The sequence below is a fragment of the Hyperoodon ampullatus genome, assembly GCF_949752795.1.
Source record: "Hyperoodon ampullatus genome assembly, chromosome: 4".
In the NCBI taxonomy this organism is placed as follows: Eukaryota; Metazoa; Chordata; class Mammalia; order Artiodactyla; family Ziphiidae; genus Hyperoodon; species Hyperoodon ampullatus.
In genome coordinates this window covers 148,156,737-148,175,266 of record NC_136917.1, presented here as the reverse complement: position 1 = coordinate 148,175,266, position 18,530 = coordinate 148,156,737, and the positions used below count along the sequence as shown (strand labels likewise).

The window sequence follows — 18,530 nt, the reverse complement described above, 5'->3', positions numbered from 1 at the left end:
ACAATAGGATATGGACGGGACCTGCACCAGTGGGAGGGAGCCGTGAAGGAGGAAAGGTTTCTACACACTAGAAGCCCCCTCGTGGGCGGAGACTGCAGGTGGCGGAGGGGGAAAGCTTCGGAGTAGCGGAGGAGAGCACAGCAACAGGGGTGCGGAGGGCAAAGCGGAGAGATTCTGGCACAGAGGATCGGTGCCCTCAGGCACACACCAGCCCGAGAGGCTTGTCGGCCGGGGCTGGGAGCTGAGGCTCGGGTATTGGCTTTCAGTCGGAGCGCAGGGAGAGGAATGGGGCTGGCGGCAGGAAGAGAGCCTGAAGGGGTTAGTGCACCACGGCTAGCCCGGAGGGAGTCCGGGGAAAGGGTCTGAAGCTACCGGAGAGGCAAGAGACTTTTTTCCCTTTTGTTTCCTGGTGCGCGAGGAGAGGGCATTAAGAGGGCTGCTTGGGGAAGTGCCGGAGACAGGCGCGAGCCGCGGGTAAGGCGCGGACCTCGGAGGCGGGCGTGGGACGCTGGGGCGGCCGCCGCCGCCGCCGCCGCCGCCGTGGGGCCTGTGTGCAAGCGCGGGTCACTGTCCGCCCCGCCTTCCGGGGGGCCTGTGCACCCCGCCACTGCCGGGGTCCTGGGACCCGGAGACGGCTTTCCCGGGAAAGCGCACGGAGCGCCACGGGCTGCTGCAACGTCACGCCGGCCTCTGCCGCCACAGGCCCGCCCCACACTGCGAACCCCTCCCTACCCTCTGCCTGAGTGAGCCAGAGCCCCCGAATCAGCGGCTCCTTTAAACCCGTCCTGTCTGAGCGAAGAACGGACGCCCTCCGGCGACCTACGCGCAGAGGCGGGGCCAGGTCCAACCACGGCTCAGACCCGGGAGCTGTGAGAGCAGAGAAGAGACAGGGAAATCTCTCTGTGCAGCCTCGGAGGCAGCGGATTAAAGCTCCACGGTCCATTTGATGTGCCCTGCGTCTGTGGAATGCATGAATGGACAGCGAATCATCCCAAATTGAGGAAGTGGACTTTGAGGACAAGATTTCAGATTTTCCCCCCTTTTTTCCTCTTTTTACAACGAATTATCCCAAATTGAGGAGGTGGACTTGGAGAGCAAGATTTTTGATTTTTCCCCCTGCTCTCTTTTTGTGAATGTGTATGTGTAATCTTCTGTGTAAGATTCTCTCTGTATAGCTTTGCTTCCACCATATGTCCCAGGGTTCTATCGGTCCATGTTTTTTTTCAATAATTACTTTTTAATTTTAATAACGCTACTATATTTCATACTTTATTCTATTTTTACTTTACCTGCTCCTTCTTTTTTTCCTACCTTCCCTTCCTCCCTCCCTCCCTCCGCTCCTCCTTTCCTTCTTTCTTTTTCTTTCCTCCCTCCCTCCCACCCTTCTTCTTTCCACTTTCTTTTTCTTTCCTTCCTCCCTCCCTCCCTCCTATCTTTCTTTCTTTCCTTCCTCCCTCCCTTCTTCCATTCACTCCTCCTTTTGCTTTCATTCCTCCCTCCCTCCCTTCTTTCCTTCTTTCTTTCCATCCTTCCTCCCTCCCTCCCTCCTTTCTTTCTTTCTTCCTTCCATTCTTCCCTTCTTCCTTTCTCTCCCTCTCTCTTTCTTTCTTCTACTAATTCTTTCTTTCTACTTTTTCTCCCTGTTATTCTGAGCCGGGTGGATGAAAGGCTCTTGGTGCTGCAGCCAGGAGTCAGTGCTGTGCCTCTGAAGTGGGAGAGCCAACTTCAGGACACGGGTCCACAAGAGACCTCCCAGCTCCACATAATATCAAGCAGCGAAAATCTCCCAGAGATCTCCATCTCAACACCAGCACCCAGCTTCAGTCAACGACCAGCAAGCTACAGTGCTGGTCACCCTATGCCAAGCAACTAGCAAGGCAGGAACACAACCCCACCCATTAGCAGAGAGGCTACCTAAAAACATAATAAGGCCATAGGCACCCCAAAACACACCACCAGACGTGGACCTGTCCACCAGAAAGACAAGATAGAGCCTCAACCACCAGAACACAGGCATTAGTCCCCCCCACCAGGAAGCCTACACAACCTACTGAAACAACCTTAGCTACTGGGGACAGACACCAAAAACAACGGGAACTATGAATCTGCAGCCGGCAAAAAGGAGACCCCAAACACAGTAACATAAGCAAAATGAGAAGAAAGAAAAACACACAGCAGGAGAAGGAGCAAGATAAAAACCTACCAGACCTAACAAATGAAGAGGTAATAGGCAGTCTACCTGAAAAAGAATTCAGAATAATGATAGTAAAGCTGATCCAAGATTCTATTTCCCAGATCCATAATCTTGGAAATAGAATAGACAAAATGCAAGAAACAGTTAACAAGGACCTAGAAGAACTAAAGATGAATCAAGCATCGATTAAAAACACAATAAATGAAATGAAAAATACTCTAGATGGGATCAATAGCAGAATAACTGAGGCAGAAGAACGGATAAGTGAGGTGGAAGATAAAATAGTGGAAATAACTGATGCAGAGAAAAATAAAGAAAAAAGAATGAAAAGAACAGAGGACAGTCTCAGAGACCTCTGGGACAACATTAAACGCACCAACATTCGAATTATAGGGGTTCCAGAAGAAGAAGAGAAAAAGAAAGGGACTGAGAAAATATTTGAAGAGATTCTAGTTGAAAACTTCCCTAATATGGGAAAGGAAATAGTGAATCAAGTCCAGGAGGCACAGAGAGTCCCATACAGAATAAATCCAAGGAGAAATACGCCAAGACACATATTAATCAAACTGTCAAAAGTTAAACACAAATAAATCATATTAAAAGCATCAAGGGAAAAAAAACAAATAACACACAAGGGAATCCCCATCAGGTTAACAGCTGATCTCTCAGCAGAAACTCTACAAGCCAGAAGGGAGTGGCAGGACATAATTAAAGTGATGAAGGAGAGAAACCTGCAACCAAGATTACTCTACCCAGCAAGGATCTTTCAGATTTGATGGCGAAATTAAAATGTTTACAGACAAGCAAAAGCTGAGAGAGTTCAGCACCACCAAACCAGCTTTACAACAAATGTTAAAGGAACTTCTCTAGGCAAGAAACACAACAGAAGGAATATACCTACAATAAAGAACCCAAAGCAATTAAGGAAATGGGAATAGGAGCATACATATCAATAATTACCTTAAATGTAAATGGACTAAATGCTCCCACCAAAAGACACAGAGTGGCTGAATGGATACAAAAACAAGACCCATATATATGCTGTCTACAAGAGACCCACTTCAGACCTAGAGACATATACAGATTGAAAGTAAGGGGATGGAAAAAGATATTCCATGCAAATGGAAATCAAAAGAAAGCTGGAGTAGCAATTCTTATATCAGACAAAGTAGACTTTAAAATAAAGACTGTTAGAAGAGACAAAGAAGGACACTACATAACGATAAAGGGATCGATCCAAGAAGAAGATATAACAATTGTAAATATTTATGCACCCAACATAGGAGCACCTCAATACATAAGGCAAATACTAACAGCCATAAAAGGGGAAATCGACAGTAACACAATCATAGTAGGGGACTTTAACACCCCACTTTCACCAATGGACAGATCATCCAAAATGAAAATAAATAAGGAAACACAAGCCTTAAATGATACATTAAACAAGATGGACTTAGTTGATATTTATAGGACATTCCATCCAAAAACAACAGAATACACATTTTTCTCAAGTGCTCATGGAACATTCTCCAGGAGAGATCATATCTTGGGTCACAAATCAAGCCTTGGTAAATTCAAGAAAATTGAAATTGTATCAAGTATCTTTTCTGACCACAATGCTATGAGACTAGACATCAATTACAGGAAAAGATCTGTAAAAAATACAAACACATGGAGGCTAAACAATACACTACTCAATAACGAAGTGATCACTGAAGAAATCAAAGAGGAAATTAAAAAATACCTAGAAACAAATGACAATGGAGACACGACGACCCAAAACCTATGGGATGCAGCAAAAGCAGTTCTAAGGGGGAAGTTTATAGCAATACAATCCCACCTTAAGAAACAGGAAACATTTCGAGTAAACAACCTGACCCTGCACCTAAAGCAATTAGAGAAAGAAGAACAAAAAACCCCCAAAGTAAGCAGAAGGAAAGAAATCATAAGATCAGATCAGAAATAAATGAAAAAGAAATGAAGGAAATGATAGCAAAGATCAACCAAACTAAAAGCTGGTTCTTTGAGAAGATAAACAAAATTGACAAACCATTAGCCAGACTCATCAAGAAAAGAAGGGAGAAGACTCAAATCAATAGAATTAGAAATGAAAAAGGAGAAGTAACAACTGACACTGCAGAAATACAAAAGATCATGAGAGATTACTATACGCAACTCTATGCCAATAAAATGGACAACCTGGAAGAAATGGACAAATTCTTAGAAGTGCACAACCTGCCAAGACTGACTCAGGAAGAAATAGAAAATATGAATAGACCAATCACAAGCACTGAAATTGAAACTGTGATTAAAAATCTTCCATCAAACAAAAGCCCAGGACCAGATGGCTTCACAGGCGAATTCTATCAAACATTTAGAGAAGAGCTAACACCCATCCTTCTCAAACTCTTCCAAACAATATCAGAGGAAGGAACACTCCCAAGCTCATTCTACGAGGCCACCATCACCTTGATACCAAAACCAGGCAAGGATGTCACAAAGAAAGAAAACTACAGGCCAATATCACTGATGAACATAGATGCAAAAATCCTCAACAAAATACTAGCAAACAGAATCCAACAGCACATTCAAAGGATCATACACCATGATCAAGTGGGGTTTATTCCAGGAATGCAAGGATTCTTCAATATACGCAAATCAATCAATGTGATACACCATATTAACAAGTTGAAGGAGAAAAACCATATGATCATCTCAATAGATGCAGAGAAAGCTTTCGACAAAATTCAACACCCATTTATGATAAAAACCCTGCAGAAAGTAGGCATAGAGGGAACTTTCCTCAACATAATAAAGGCCATATATGACAAACCCACAGCCAACATTGTCCTCAATGGTGAAAAACTGAAACCATTTCCACTAAGATCAGGAACAAGACAAGGCTGCCCACTCTCACCACTCTTATTCAACCTAGTTTTGGAAGTTTTAGCCACAGCAATCAGAGAAGAAAAGGAAATAAAAGGAATCCAAATTGGAAAAGAAGAAGTAAAGCTGTCACTGTTTGCAGATGACATGATACTATACATAGAGAATCCTAAAGATGCTACCGAAAAACTACTAGAGCTACTCAATGAATTTGGTAAAGTAGCAGGATACAAAATTAATGTACAGAAATCTCTGGCATTCCTGTACACTAATGATGAAAAATCTGAAAATGAAATCAAGAAAACACTCCCATTTACCATTGCAACAAAAAGAATAAAATATCTAGGAATAAACCTACCTAAGGAGACAAAAGACCTGTATGCAGAAAATTATAAGACACTGATGAAAGAAATTAAAGATGATACAAATAGATGGAGAGATATACCATGCTCCTGGATTGGAAGAATCAATATTGTGAAAATGACTCTACTACCCAAAGCAATCTACAGATTCAATGCAATCCCTATCAAACTACCACTGGCATTTTTCACAGAACTAGAACCAAAAATTTGAAAATTTGTTTGGAAAAACAAAAGACCCCGAATAGCCAAAGCAATCTTGAGAATGAAAAACGGAGTTGGAGGAATCAGGCTCCCTGACTTCAGACTATACTACAAAGCTACAGTAATTAAGACAGTGTGGTACTGGCATAAAAACAGAAAGATAGATCAGTGGATCAGGATAGAAAGCCCAGAGATAAACCCACGCACATATGGCCAACTTATCTTTGATAAAGGAGGCAGGAATGTACAGTGGAGAAAGGACAGCCTCTTCAATAAGTGGTGCTGGGAAAACTGGACAGGGACATGTAAAAGTATGAGATTAGATCACTCCCTAACACCATACACAAAAATAAGCTCAAAATGGATTAAAGACCTAAATGTAAGGCCAGAAACTATCAAACTCCTAGAGGAAAACATAGGTAGAACACTCTATGACATAAATCACAGCAAGATCCTTTTGGACCCACCTCCTAGAGAAATGGAAATAAAAACAAAGATAAACAAATGGGACCTAATGAAACTTCAAAGCTTTTGCACAGCAAAGGAAACCATAAACAAGACCAAAAGACAACTCTCAGAATGGGAGAAAATATTTGCAAATGAAGCAACTGACAAAGGACTAATCTCCAAAATTTATAAACAGCTCATGCAGCTCAATAGCAAACAAACAAACAACCCAATCCAAAAATGGGCAGAAGACTTAAATAGGCATTTCTCCAAAGAAGATATACAGACTGCCAACAAACACATGAAAGAATGCTCAACATCATTAATCATTAGAGAAATGCAAATCAAAACTACAATGAGATATCATCTCACACCAGTCAGAATGGCCATCATCAAGAAATCTAGAAACAATAAATGCTGGAGAGGGTGTGGAGAAAAGGGAACTCTCTTGCACTGCTGGTGGGAATGTGAATTGGTACAGCCACTATGGAGAACAGTATGGAGGTTCCTTAAAAAACTAAAAATAGAACTACCATATGACCCAGCAATCCCACTTCTAGGCATATACCCTGAGAAAACCATAATTCAAAAAGAAACATGTACCAAAATGTTCATTGCAGCTCTATTCACAATAGCCCGGAGCTGGAAACAACCTAAGTGTCCATCATCGGATGAATGGATAAAGAAGATGTGGCACATATATACAATGGAATATTACTCAGCCATAAAAAGAAATGAAATTGAGCTATTTGTAATGAGGTGGATAGACCTAGAGTCTGTCATACAGAGTGAAGTAAGTCAGAAAGAGAAAGACAAATACCGTATGCTAACACATATATATGGAATTAAAAAAAAATGTCATGAAGAATCTAGGGGTAAAACGGGAATAAAGACACAGACCTACTAGAGAATGGACTTGAGGATATGGGGAGGGGGAAGGGTAAGCTGTGACAAAGCGAAAGAGAGGCATGGACATATATACACTACCAAACGTAAGGTAGATAGATAGTGGGAAGCAACCGCAGAGCACAGGGAGATCAGCTCGGTGCTTTGTGACCGCCTGGAGGGGTGGGATGGGGAGGGTGGGAGGGAGGGAGATGCATGAGGGAAGGGATGTGGGAACAGATGTGTATGTATGACTGATTCACTTTGTTATAAAGCAGAAACTAATAAAAAAAATTAAAAAAAAAAGGAAAGGAGAAAATAACTTAACTGTAAATACCACTTTACTTAAAAATCTTGGCCTTGTTTAGATACAGTTAAGTAAATGAAATAGTAGAAAAAAATTCAATAAATAGAGAAAAAGCAGCTTAGGATTTCAGGACAAGTTAAAAAATTGGGGGAGGGGCACACACAAACACTTCCTAAAACAAATTCAGTTCTGATCAATGATCAATAATTTCCTCAACAACAAAATCTGCAAATCTATGATTCCAAAATGTTGGCAAATATCGTAATTTCCAAATAGACAGCTAAGTATATGAGTATAAGCAAATACAAGTATTTATAGGAATATAAGCAAATATTTTCATATCCACAAAGAAGATGAATTAGGCACATATATATTTTTTTCTGATGGTGTAACTTTTTATTTCAATACACGTTCAATGCCCTTTGAAAAAACTGTGGTAAATGAATAAGACGACTAACAAAAGCTGAAAATAACTACAATCTAGATCTTTAAAAGATAAACTATATTTAGGCTATTAAGGTAAACTTGATTTGACATATTTTTTTCTGCTTAAAAACTTAATTCAGTGTGGTGTAGACAGAAAGTAATTAAAGCTTCTAAAAGGCCTTAACTAGCATCCAGAAAGAGAAAGGCAAGCTGAGAGAATTTGGCTTATTCTATTAAGCTGATTTAACTGGTTTCAAGAGAGACACCCAAGACCCCTTAAGTTTTGTTCAAAATATCTGTTTTTTCCATCACAAGCTAAAGATACTGTCTCTATGCATGCAAAGGTATTTAGGTCTAAAAGATAAGTTTAGCATCACATTCATTTTTTGATGACTAAAGTTCTCAGCCCTAGCAGCATATGGCAATCACCTGAGGAGTTTTAAAAATACCAATGCTGGGCTTCCCTGGTGGCGCAGTGGTTGAGAGTCCGCCCGCCAATGCAGGGGACATGGGTTCATGCCCCAGTCCGGGAGGATCCCACATGCCACGGAGCAGCTAGGCCCGTGAGCCATGGCCGCTGGGCCTGCGCGTCCAGAGCCTGTGCTCCGCAACGGGAGAGGCCACAACAGTGAGAGACCCGCGTACTGCAAAAAAACAAACAAAACAAAACAAAAACAATGCTCAGGACCAAATCACAGCTACTCTGAATTAATAGGGTGGAGATAGAGCCAGGCATCAGTAGGTTTTAAAAGCTTTCCAGCTGATTCTAATAGGCAGCCAGGCCTGAGAACCACTGTATTAAATGGCAATGGGGCTGTTTGGGCCTAAATTAGCTAAATAAACTTTTTCCTGCTCTAGGGAACAGGTCTAACCTAAAATATATTAATTATTTTTGGCTCTTTGTAGCTACAGTGGTAATTAGTGTGTCAGGAAGAGAATTCTGCCTGAGCTCTTTCCAATTTAGAGTCTGATTATGGCTTGTTGTTAGCTCACTCAGTCCTGGGAATCATCATGTTGCCTCCTGTGCCTTGGTCATTACTGGAATAAGTCCACCAGTAACTGCAGGGTGATAAATTCACCTTCCCAGGGTGCTAACAATTTATGGGCAGGAGCTTTTCATAGCAACAATTTGGTCCAGTGGAAAAAACTGTGATAATTATTTGCAAAAACAAATAAAATATATTAAGCGTTTATTGTGTGCCAGGGGCTCTGTTAAGGGCTTAACCTATATGACCTTATTTAATCTAAAATATGTTAATATCCCAATTTTATGAAAGATAACTGAGTCTTAGAAAGATGTATAGAGTTATACAGCTAGGAAATAGTGGTATTGGGTTCATATTCTAGAGCCTGAGCACTAAGCCATTATGCTTTACTAATAGTTAATTGAGTATTTGTATATAGTTTCTTTTTTCACTGATTAAAAACACCTTCTCTTTAAACTGAGATTTATGCCTGAGCGTTGGATCACAAAACTTGTTCATCAGTTCCTTGCAAAACAGACTGTGAGCAATGGGGATAAATTCTTCAATGTTTGTACACATAAAAGCATTAAAAAATCAGATCTAAGTACTTTATATAAAGGCAGAATTTTTTAATGGAGTCAATGTGAAAAAGTTAAATCGAAATCAGAAGACCTGGTTTATAACTACCTGTCATGCCATCTCTCTTCCTAAGGAGCTCATGTTGGTGATAAATGGAGAATGAAATGTCAAAATGCTCTGTGAAAAACACTATACAATTATTAATTTCAGTTTTTCCTCAAATTTAACTAACTCTGTTGGCAAGTAACCAACAAACAATTCAATACCACTGAAATAATCCGAGTTGCCTTTTCCTAGTAATTCCTCCTTTAATTTGGTTCTTCTTCAACTTGACCCAGCTTCATGCCTAAAATAATATCACAGAGCGCATCAACAGATCAAGAAATGAAGACGACAGCAGGAGGACGTTCAGTTCCTAACTGTGATTTTGATGAACACTGAAAAGTCTTGTCTCACAGACCATATAAAAATACCAGACCACATGCAAATACCGCGAAAGTAAAAGATTAGCACACCTGACTTCCCGAATTAATAAAAATCATGGTTTATAAAGTTGTAGATTAAGGAAACATACCCAATACCTTACATATGCCATTAATACAGACATTTCTGCTGTTGCCGCCTTCAAAGCAAGGGGTACCATCAGTGACAGCATCCAGCATTTTCTCGGAAAACTGGCCATCTATGGGTCGGCAGTAGAGCTCACAAGGACGTGCTGAAGTGAAAAAGAGACAAATCCTTGCAAGTTAGCTTTCTTGCTCAGCACCCTTCCCCCAGGATTTTGTATGTATGAATCCCCAAGTGTCATTCATCTGGAGATTCCCATCTTTTACCTTGCTGTGACACATGCTGTAATGCAGTCTTCTTTCTTTTAAAGCATTTTACAACAAATTAAACTGGGAAGATTGCTTTAAAATGCTACGCCTTTTGTTACAAATGATGAGACCTTTCAACCCCATGTTGAACTGTGCTTATAAAAATAAGGCAGTGAGCATCTGGGGTTAACCTAGAAAATAAGTCATAGCAACCAGTGATGCAGGACTCCAGACAAGCATCATGTTTGCCTGTTATTTTGCAGCAAAGTAAGCAGACCACCAGGGGAGATGCTCCCGTGCGGCCAGCTCATTACTAACACCACTGCCACTATCATAAACCACCCCCAACAAATATTCTCCCTTGTTCTCCTCAAGTCCAAGAAGTCCTCGGACATAGGTTTACAACCACATAGAAACAAAAGATCTGCTGCTTTGCTAAAGCAGAAGCCACCTTGCTTATCATAGTGGTCCATCCCATCATGCTGGGTCCTGCACTGAATTCATTCTAAGGTTCAATTTTCTGTTCCCTGGTGAGTGATCTCCTGCACAGAATCGTTCTAAAGATTTACTTAATAAAATGTGTATCTATACGTAGGTACTTCGAAATAAACAGAAAAAGAGGTAACTTTTAAAACATAAATTGTCCTAAAATTTTTAATAGGTAATATCTGTATATGATAAGAATTCAAATAGTTAATTTTCTTTGAATGTTACGTCTTCTCTTTAAGTGAAAAATTTGAGAATATCCTCTTCAGAAAGATCCTTTTGGGATCTCTTCTGGGTCTGTTTACTGCGGGAAGGGCTGTTAGTTTCTTGGTGGTGTGACCAGCTGAGGGCTCAATGAGACCACCCGTAAGGCCATTTGCCTTGGACCCACCTCAGTGTGGATGGGCCCCAAATGCAAGGCCAGCATGCACAGCTCTAGGGAGGGCTGCTCAAGGATGCAATGCTCCATGTGGTAAAGAAATAAAAGTGTACAACGTACACAAATATAACTTAGAGTAAAACTCAAACACTGAAACTCTGGAGGAACTTGAGACAATTTCTAAAGCATCTGTTTAAAACTTAAAGGAGAAAGGTAAAAACAAATAAAGAATACCAACTGATTTTATATAAACTGCAGTGGATAAGTTGTTTGAGCAAATGAATAAAGTTAAAATGAGTTGGAGAGATCACAAAGTGCCATCGGAAAAGGGCCAGCAGACTCCAGAGACAAGGCATAATTCAGTATTACTGTAAATCTTAATTCCTGGCAGCATGATTAGCTCTGTGACTGCCTGAACTGGAATAGAAGTGCTTAGAGGGAGCCACCTGGGAGCAATTCTGCTCTCTGAGCGATGAGAGCATCCATCCAGGTGTGCTGAGTCCAGGGAATCATTTCAGGAAACATCAAGTAGAAGGATGGAGGCAGGGGAAACACTTTTTCAAAAGCTTTGATTTGAGTTTTAGAATTTAGATTTGAGATTTTCTATTTGGACACATGAAGCACAAAGATGAAGCAGCCCTGAATTATTCTGGAGTTTTTCTAAAGGAATTACCTGTTCCAGCCTGCTGGGGAGGGCTGGGACTAGAGGTGCCTGAGGGTGCGAATTCTAAGAAGGCATTCACTCTCAGGGTTGTAAAAATGGGTCCTCACAGCAAGTAAACCCCCGTCCAAAGGCAAGCATTGCACTGAATTCCAGAATGGTGAAGTTCCAATGTCTGCCTTAGTTTTACTCCCTCTGGGCTTGTGCTGTTTGACTCCCTCCCTGAAGGATGAAACTACCCAGAGGCTTTTGCTAGTCTTGTTTATTTAGTGAGCTAAGGGAATGTTGCTTTGTTAAAATAACAGCCAATGTATTACTTGAACGTTATTTCCCAGATCTTCTTGTGCTTTGCAGTGGTTATCTGATTTCATTTTAACCATCACAACTACCCTATGATGTTAGTTCTTTTATTATCCCCATTTAGAAGAGAAAATTTAGGCGCAGAGAGATTAAGTTTTCCAAGATCTCACAGTATGCGTGGTACAGTAGAAGCTGATGGTTTAGCTTAGAGCTCACGCTATTAACCCCTAACCTACAGGCACATAATTATTTTTAACAAAAAATAAATGCTGTGATGAGATATTTAAAGTAACCACTCTTCGTGTTATTAGGCAATGCATTTATTCATGGATCATATCTGAGAAGCAAACTTGGTAGAATACCCACTGGACTCCATTTTAATAATCTTTCATGGGTCTTAAATATGGTGAGAATCACTAGCCTCTGGAACCATTACTTCTACAGAGAGCAGATGTAAAAGCCATTACTTCTACAGAGAGCAGATGTAGCAGATTCTAGCGCATGAAAGTCTAATATTACCTTGAGAAGTTACTTAACCTTTCTGTGACTCAGTTTCCTCGTCTGAAAAATGGGGATAATAATACCTACCTTGCAGGGTAATTAATAGTGAGGATTAAGACAGAGACTGTATGTCAAGCACTCAGCGTTGTACCTGGTACACAGTAAGTGCTTGACAAATGACAGTTGTTATGGCTGCTGATTTCACCTCCTTATCGTAACCTGGTGAATTCTAAAGGTCCTTGCAGTTACCCCATAAGCTGTGCTTCTATCATTCCAATCTTCTTTCAGAGCAGACAAAAGCTGGCTGAATTCTCTTTCCCACACATATACCAATCTTTCCTGAAATATCCTCTTCTCCTTCAGATTATTCCATTGTGCCATTTCTAATCAATTCTGCACTGATTTCATGCTTTGTTTTACCATTTTCTAAATAATCGCTGTCTTGTCAGTTTAGCATAAAGAATTCTATATCCTGCTAGGTCAGTCGGTGGTTCCATGACTTTCCTTTTCTGTGACTATGAACCTGGTTCAAAGCTGGTACAATGCCTACTGAGGTCCTCCCGGCTCTATGCTTCCAAGACTATGGATTTTACAAGCTCCTCAACCAAACTGCAATGTCCTCAAGGGCACCCCAGTCATCTGTGCATTGATCAGCTGCTACTGGCGCCCACAGTGTGAGAAGGAGGAACCAGACACACACTGGTGAGGACTGAAAAGCACGGGAGGAGGCTCTCCTTCACATGAGTGTTGGAGTTAGATGCATAGGGGCTCAGATCCCAGCCCTGACTCTTACTTCTTGCCCAAGGCCTTCTTGGTCTCTGCACAGAGGGGACTGTCAGAGGATAGCACACTGAAACCTCTAATAAGGTATCTGGTTGTTTTAATGTGGTAGTTATTACCATTAACCTTTCCTAATGAATACCAGCAGATCATTACACTCAGCAAAGGCTCTTAACCCATGTTTACTAATTAACTGACATGGCAGGGATCGATACTGTTAGGGAGAAACCTTTGGACCAAATGGCAAAGAGATCAACTCGATCCTAAGAGATTATCAACTCATTCATAAAAATGAACCTTGACCTCAGTGACAGAGGTTAAGGATGTTCATTGCGGCAATTCACTTTTTATCCAGCAAGAAACGGACAAATGAATTAAGTTGCCTTTACATAACGGAAGGCTATGCAGTCACTAAGGAGAATGAGGTGAGCCGTAATGCCATGGTGTTCTTCTCCATCAGTCAAAAAGTTGCAGAGGGCTTCCCTGGTGGCGCAGTGGTTGAGAGTCCACCTGCCAATGCAGGGGACATGGGTTCGTGTCCCGGTCCGGGAGGATCCCACATGCCGCGGAGCGGCTGGGCCTGTGAGCCATGGCTGCTGAGCCTGTGTGTCCGGAGCCTGTGCTCCGCAACGGGAGAGGCCACCACAGTGAGAGGCCCGCGTACCGCAAAAAAAAAAAAAAAAAAAAAAAAAAAAAAAGTTGCAGGACTGGCAAAATATGAGTCCATTTGTGCACAAATGGAAACCTGCAGTTAACAGCACTCGCCTCTGAGGAATAAGTGTGGTGGGCTAAGAAGAATTTATTTTTATTTCATTCTATTGTATACACTTGCATTTTTATAAGAAGCATATATTCATTTTATAAATAATGTCTTGGCCCTCAAACAAGAAAACTGGAAAGGTCTCCTTTCCCCTGTGATAATCATGACACATCTCTATGAGGAGAGGCCCTCATTTTGAGACTTCCCTTTATCTTGCTCCTGTGATACTGGATTTGTACATCCTTCAAGATTAGACAGGCTAACTGAAGTAAGGAAGAAACAGATTTCTAGGGAATGTAAGTACAGTGGTCTATGGAGTCTTAGGAATACCTAGTAAATAATCTGTGCTAAAAACAACAGCAGCACACAGACCTGCTGCTGTGACCCCCAGCGCCTGCACACCTATGACCCACAGGCGTGTCCAAGGCCAGAAAGAACGCTGTGCTCGAAAGCGGGCATTGTGAATTGAAGGTTCAGGGCTATTGAAGCAGTTTACAAGGTGGACTCTGAAGGCCTGCTTCCCTGCCCTTTCGTCTGGCCTCTCTGTCTTTCCTGGTGCTCTGGGTATGTCATTAGGTGGGCCTGTGACACAGGGCGCTGCCCCAAGAGGCAGGAGGAGCAACGGATGGTCTTAGTTCTCAAAGGCAACCCAACTATCAGAGAGTCTCTCTCCCAGATACCAACCTCATCGGTTCCATAACATCCACAGACTTGAGTGTTTCACCATCTCAGGTACACTCACCTGCCTAGACACATCCTTTCGTCGGGCTCGTGTGATTTTTTTCTTCTAGCTTTTCAATCCATTTTTTTCAGCTGAGTGAAAACTCTAAAACTAATGGACTGGTGAACTCTCCCCTCACACTGTCTGATTAATCCTCTCAAAGGAAGCTTAGGGAACTGAATGAACTCACTGAATCAAAGGCTGAATTTTCAATTCTGCTAAAATAGGGCGGCCCAACATTTTTGGATAATGATCTTACGAAGTGATCATTAGAAGCGAAATCTAAAACTTGCTAAGAAGGATAAAAATTATTTCTTAGGTCAAGGAAAAATTTGGGTGCATTTCATGTTCTGTGAGTAGATTGAAATTTGAGTTTCACCATTTAAAAAAATCCAGTTTCTAAAATCCATTTACATGCAGGGCTCCTTGGGTGTGAGTCCCGTGCGGACACCCTGGGCCTCACACTTGGTTGAATGCTCTGTTGTCACTGTCTTAAAACTCTTAATAGTTTTACGTCTGAACTTGTGCCTTGTAAGTGAAGTCTGATTGGACAATGGAACACATGCATGAGCAGAAGAGATTTGTGATGTGCATGTGTGCGGTTCCTTGCCGGATTTTAAGAAATACTAAACCTTAAGCAAAAGACATAACTTAAAAATGTTTTATTGCTTTAATAAGTAACATTTAACTTAAAAAAGAAGCCCAGTTTAATGACCAGGCTCAGATCAGCTTGAGGGAAAACAAACAAACAAAAACAAAACCAAACAAGAAGTCCTGACCAAAAACCCAGCCAAAAATCAGTCAAATAATTACCAAAACTCTGTAACTTCAGCTGGTCTAAAATAGTATTTTTTTACTTTCTGATAAGGTAATATTGCAATCTCCAAATATATCAAAATATACATCAAACATAAGAAGGCATTAAAATTAATATATGCTACCATAACTATAGAAAGGTATGAAAACAGGAATAGAATTAATTGTTAAAAATGAATTAAACCCACTTCATTGATGTTTTAGACTACGCTAAATGTAGCAATGTTTGCTATTTACTGTACGTTTATGTTCTGTCTTTTAGTTAAAATGGTTAGGAACTGTGACACTAAATTTGGAATTGCAACTTATTATAAATTGTTTACTAAAAGTAATAATTTTGTCAGAATGCTTAAATGTTTAAAAAATTGATTTCCAAAGGCAAGATACATAAGTTTAATAAACCTAGCATTTGTCATAATACAAAGAGTTTTGGGGGCTCTTCTCCTCCCACCAGAGCTCCTTGGCCATAAAATCATCTATTTAAAAAAAAAAAAAAAACATGAACATCATCTTAGGTAAAATTCAAAATTCAATGCATTGTTTTTAAGGTAATGGGCCTATCCCAGTCTCTGTTTCTATGGTTAATATTTAGCCTGCAGAGTCAGGCCAGGGCTAACTCTTGGCTTTATTGTACAGTCTGAGTTTAAGAAGTTACTCATTCTCTAAATCTATTAACATATCCATAAGAATTAGATCAAAACCTTAAATTTCCATGTAGGATTTTCTTGTGGGGATAAAATTAGGGAAATGCATACAAAGTGTTGAGTGTAAGTACCTACACAGAACAAATACTGATATAAGTTTAATATAACCTGTTCTCATTATCAGTTAGAAATGAGTTTCACTGCAAGTAGCAAAAAAAAAAACAGAAGAAAAGAAAAAGAAAAAAAAATGTCGCTTCCTTGTTTTAAACGGACAGGAATTTATTTTTCCCACATGACAAGAAATCCAGGGGCTATACTCCTTCTGTCTTCCTCTCAGCCGTCTCAGCATGTCTGTGATAGGACTGCTGTACCCCAGGCAGCACGAGGGCAGAGTGAAAGGCAGAAAGGCAGGGGGCCGAGGGCAGCTTGGTCAGTACCAATTAAAATCCTTCCCAGAAGCCTGACCCAGTGAAGTTGCCATCTTTATGTCTTTGGTTGGAACTGGGGCTCCCAGGAATACAGTTTAGCAAGTCTTCTAGCTTTCCCTCTTCTCTTTTTTTTTTTTTTTTTTTTTTTTTTTTTAGCTGTACGTGGGCCTCTCACTGTTGTGGCCTCTCCTGTTGCGGAGCACAGGCTCCGGACGCACAGGCTCAGCGGCCATGGCTCACGGGCCCAGCCACTCTGCGGCATGTGGGATCCTCCCAGACCGGGGCACGAACCCGTGTCCCCTGCATCGGCAGGCGGACTCTCAACCACTGCGCCACCAGGGAAGCCCTCCCTCTTCTCTTGTAGAGGATAGTGAAGGGGTTGTGAATGGCTTTGGGGTGTCTGCAAACATCATCCTTATTATTCCATCATTTTCCCTCCTGAAACCACAGATTCCTAGTCTGTGAAATGAGAGGCTTCTGGCTAGATCTCCCAGGTTGCTCCCCGCAATGACACTCTCTTTAAATGCTGTTTCTTTCTAAACACCAAATACTCTTGTAATCAACTCTATGCACGGCGCCCAGGTCCTCCCAGGAGTGCTGCCAGCACTGGCCCTCAGTTGTCACCTTGGCCTAAGAGAGCTTCCTTGCACAACGACACTCACTCCATCCTGGGGCAGACCACACCAATGTCTGGGCCACGTGGGGCTTCAAGGACTGGCTGCCCCACCTCACCTGCAGCAACTCTGAAGGTCCCTTGAGCTGTAGAGCCTCCCGAGGGGTGGAGAAGCCCCCTGCTGAGACTGTGTTCTGCACCCCAGCTTCTCCCCCTGCCCAACCCCTCTTCCTTCCCTCTCCTTCCGCACCTGTTGAACTACCCACACACTGGTATCTGTCTTAGAGTCTGTTTCCTAGGGAATGCAATTGCAACAATTCCTTACAGATGTCCCTGAAGGATCCTATCCCAGGAGGAGCAGACTGTTGTCTGACCTCATGTCAGACCTTCCACATATGCTGGAAACTTCACTGGCAGCAAGCATTGATAGGGTTGAAATATTCAGAAGCAACAACTAAAAAATTAGCCTTAATAAGGAGTTGTTTGGGGATTCTGAGAAAAACAACCAAAAAGGAAGAGAGATTCCAAGAAAGTGATGGCACCAAGATCAGGTTCTGGCCATTTCCTAACAGATGATGCAGGATGTAAACATATTTCTATTCACATAGGCTAATCAAGTTCCTAGGAATATAAGTTAGTATAAGTATCTCAGCTTCTTAATCAAACAGATTGTATTTTTCAATTCCAGCTCCATTATATAAGACACTATAACCCTGAATAAGTTACTGTCCTCTCTGAGACTACATTTCTTCATCTCTGAAGGATGGGGATGGGGGTAAGTGAGAACATGTATAGCCTCAGCTCTTCACATGGGTGCTTCCATGAATATGATCAAGTGGAGTTTGGATGCCTTTTTTTTTTTTGCCAGGAGTGTTGGTAAAGGAAATGTCTATATTGGAAAGTAAGTTGATTTAAATTAGTAGTTTTCAAACCCTTTAGGCAGAAGAATTATTTTTCTTTTATCAAGATATTGCAAATAAAGCAGATAAAAATCAGGATTTTATTAAGCAGAAATTTTATAAGTTCAAGTATATAATGCTTAAAAATAGTTCAGTGGGATCCAAAGAGACTATTAAGATGAATAGAAAATTTTGAAATCAAGTTTACAGATGGCAGTTACAGACATATGGCTGCAGCACCTAATTTTTTTCTGCGGGTTTTCTTGTTTGTACAGCATTGAAAAATCTTGACTCACACAAACAGCTGTAAATGATAACAGTTTAGAACAACCTGACCTGTAATCTCAGGATAGATATTCCTCAATTAAATTGTGTTGATGGGAGACTTTTATTCTAAGGTCTGTAGAAAACCAAATTAATTTGTGTAAGTTAACGTATTGGTGTTTTTTGATATGTTACAACTCAATATATACTG

General features: G+C 41.2%; 1 protein-coding gene across 1 annotated transcript in view; it reads right to left on the bottom strand.

Annotated features, from left to right (window-relative positions):
• Positions 1–18,530, bottom strand: part of ADAMTS12 (ADAM metallopeptidase with thrombospondin type 1 motif 12) — a gene marked incomplete at both ends in the record, with an annotated part of 398,160 nt that overhangs the window by 128,647 nt on the left and 250,983 nt on the right. Inside the window, one exon of the mRNA XM_079701994.1 lies at positions 9,834–9,967. Within this exon, the coding sequence (XP_079558120.1) occupies positions 9,834–9,967 (134 nt within the window). The remainder of the gene's footprint in view (positions 1–9,833; positions 9,968–18,530) is intronic.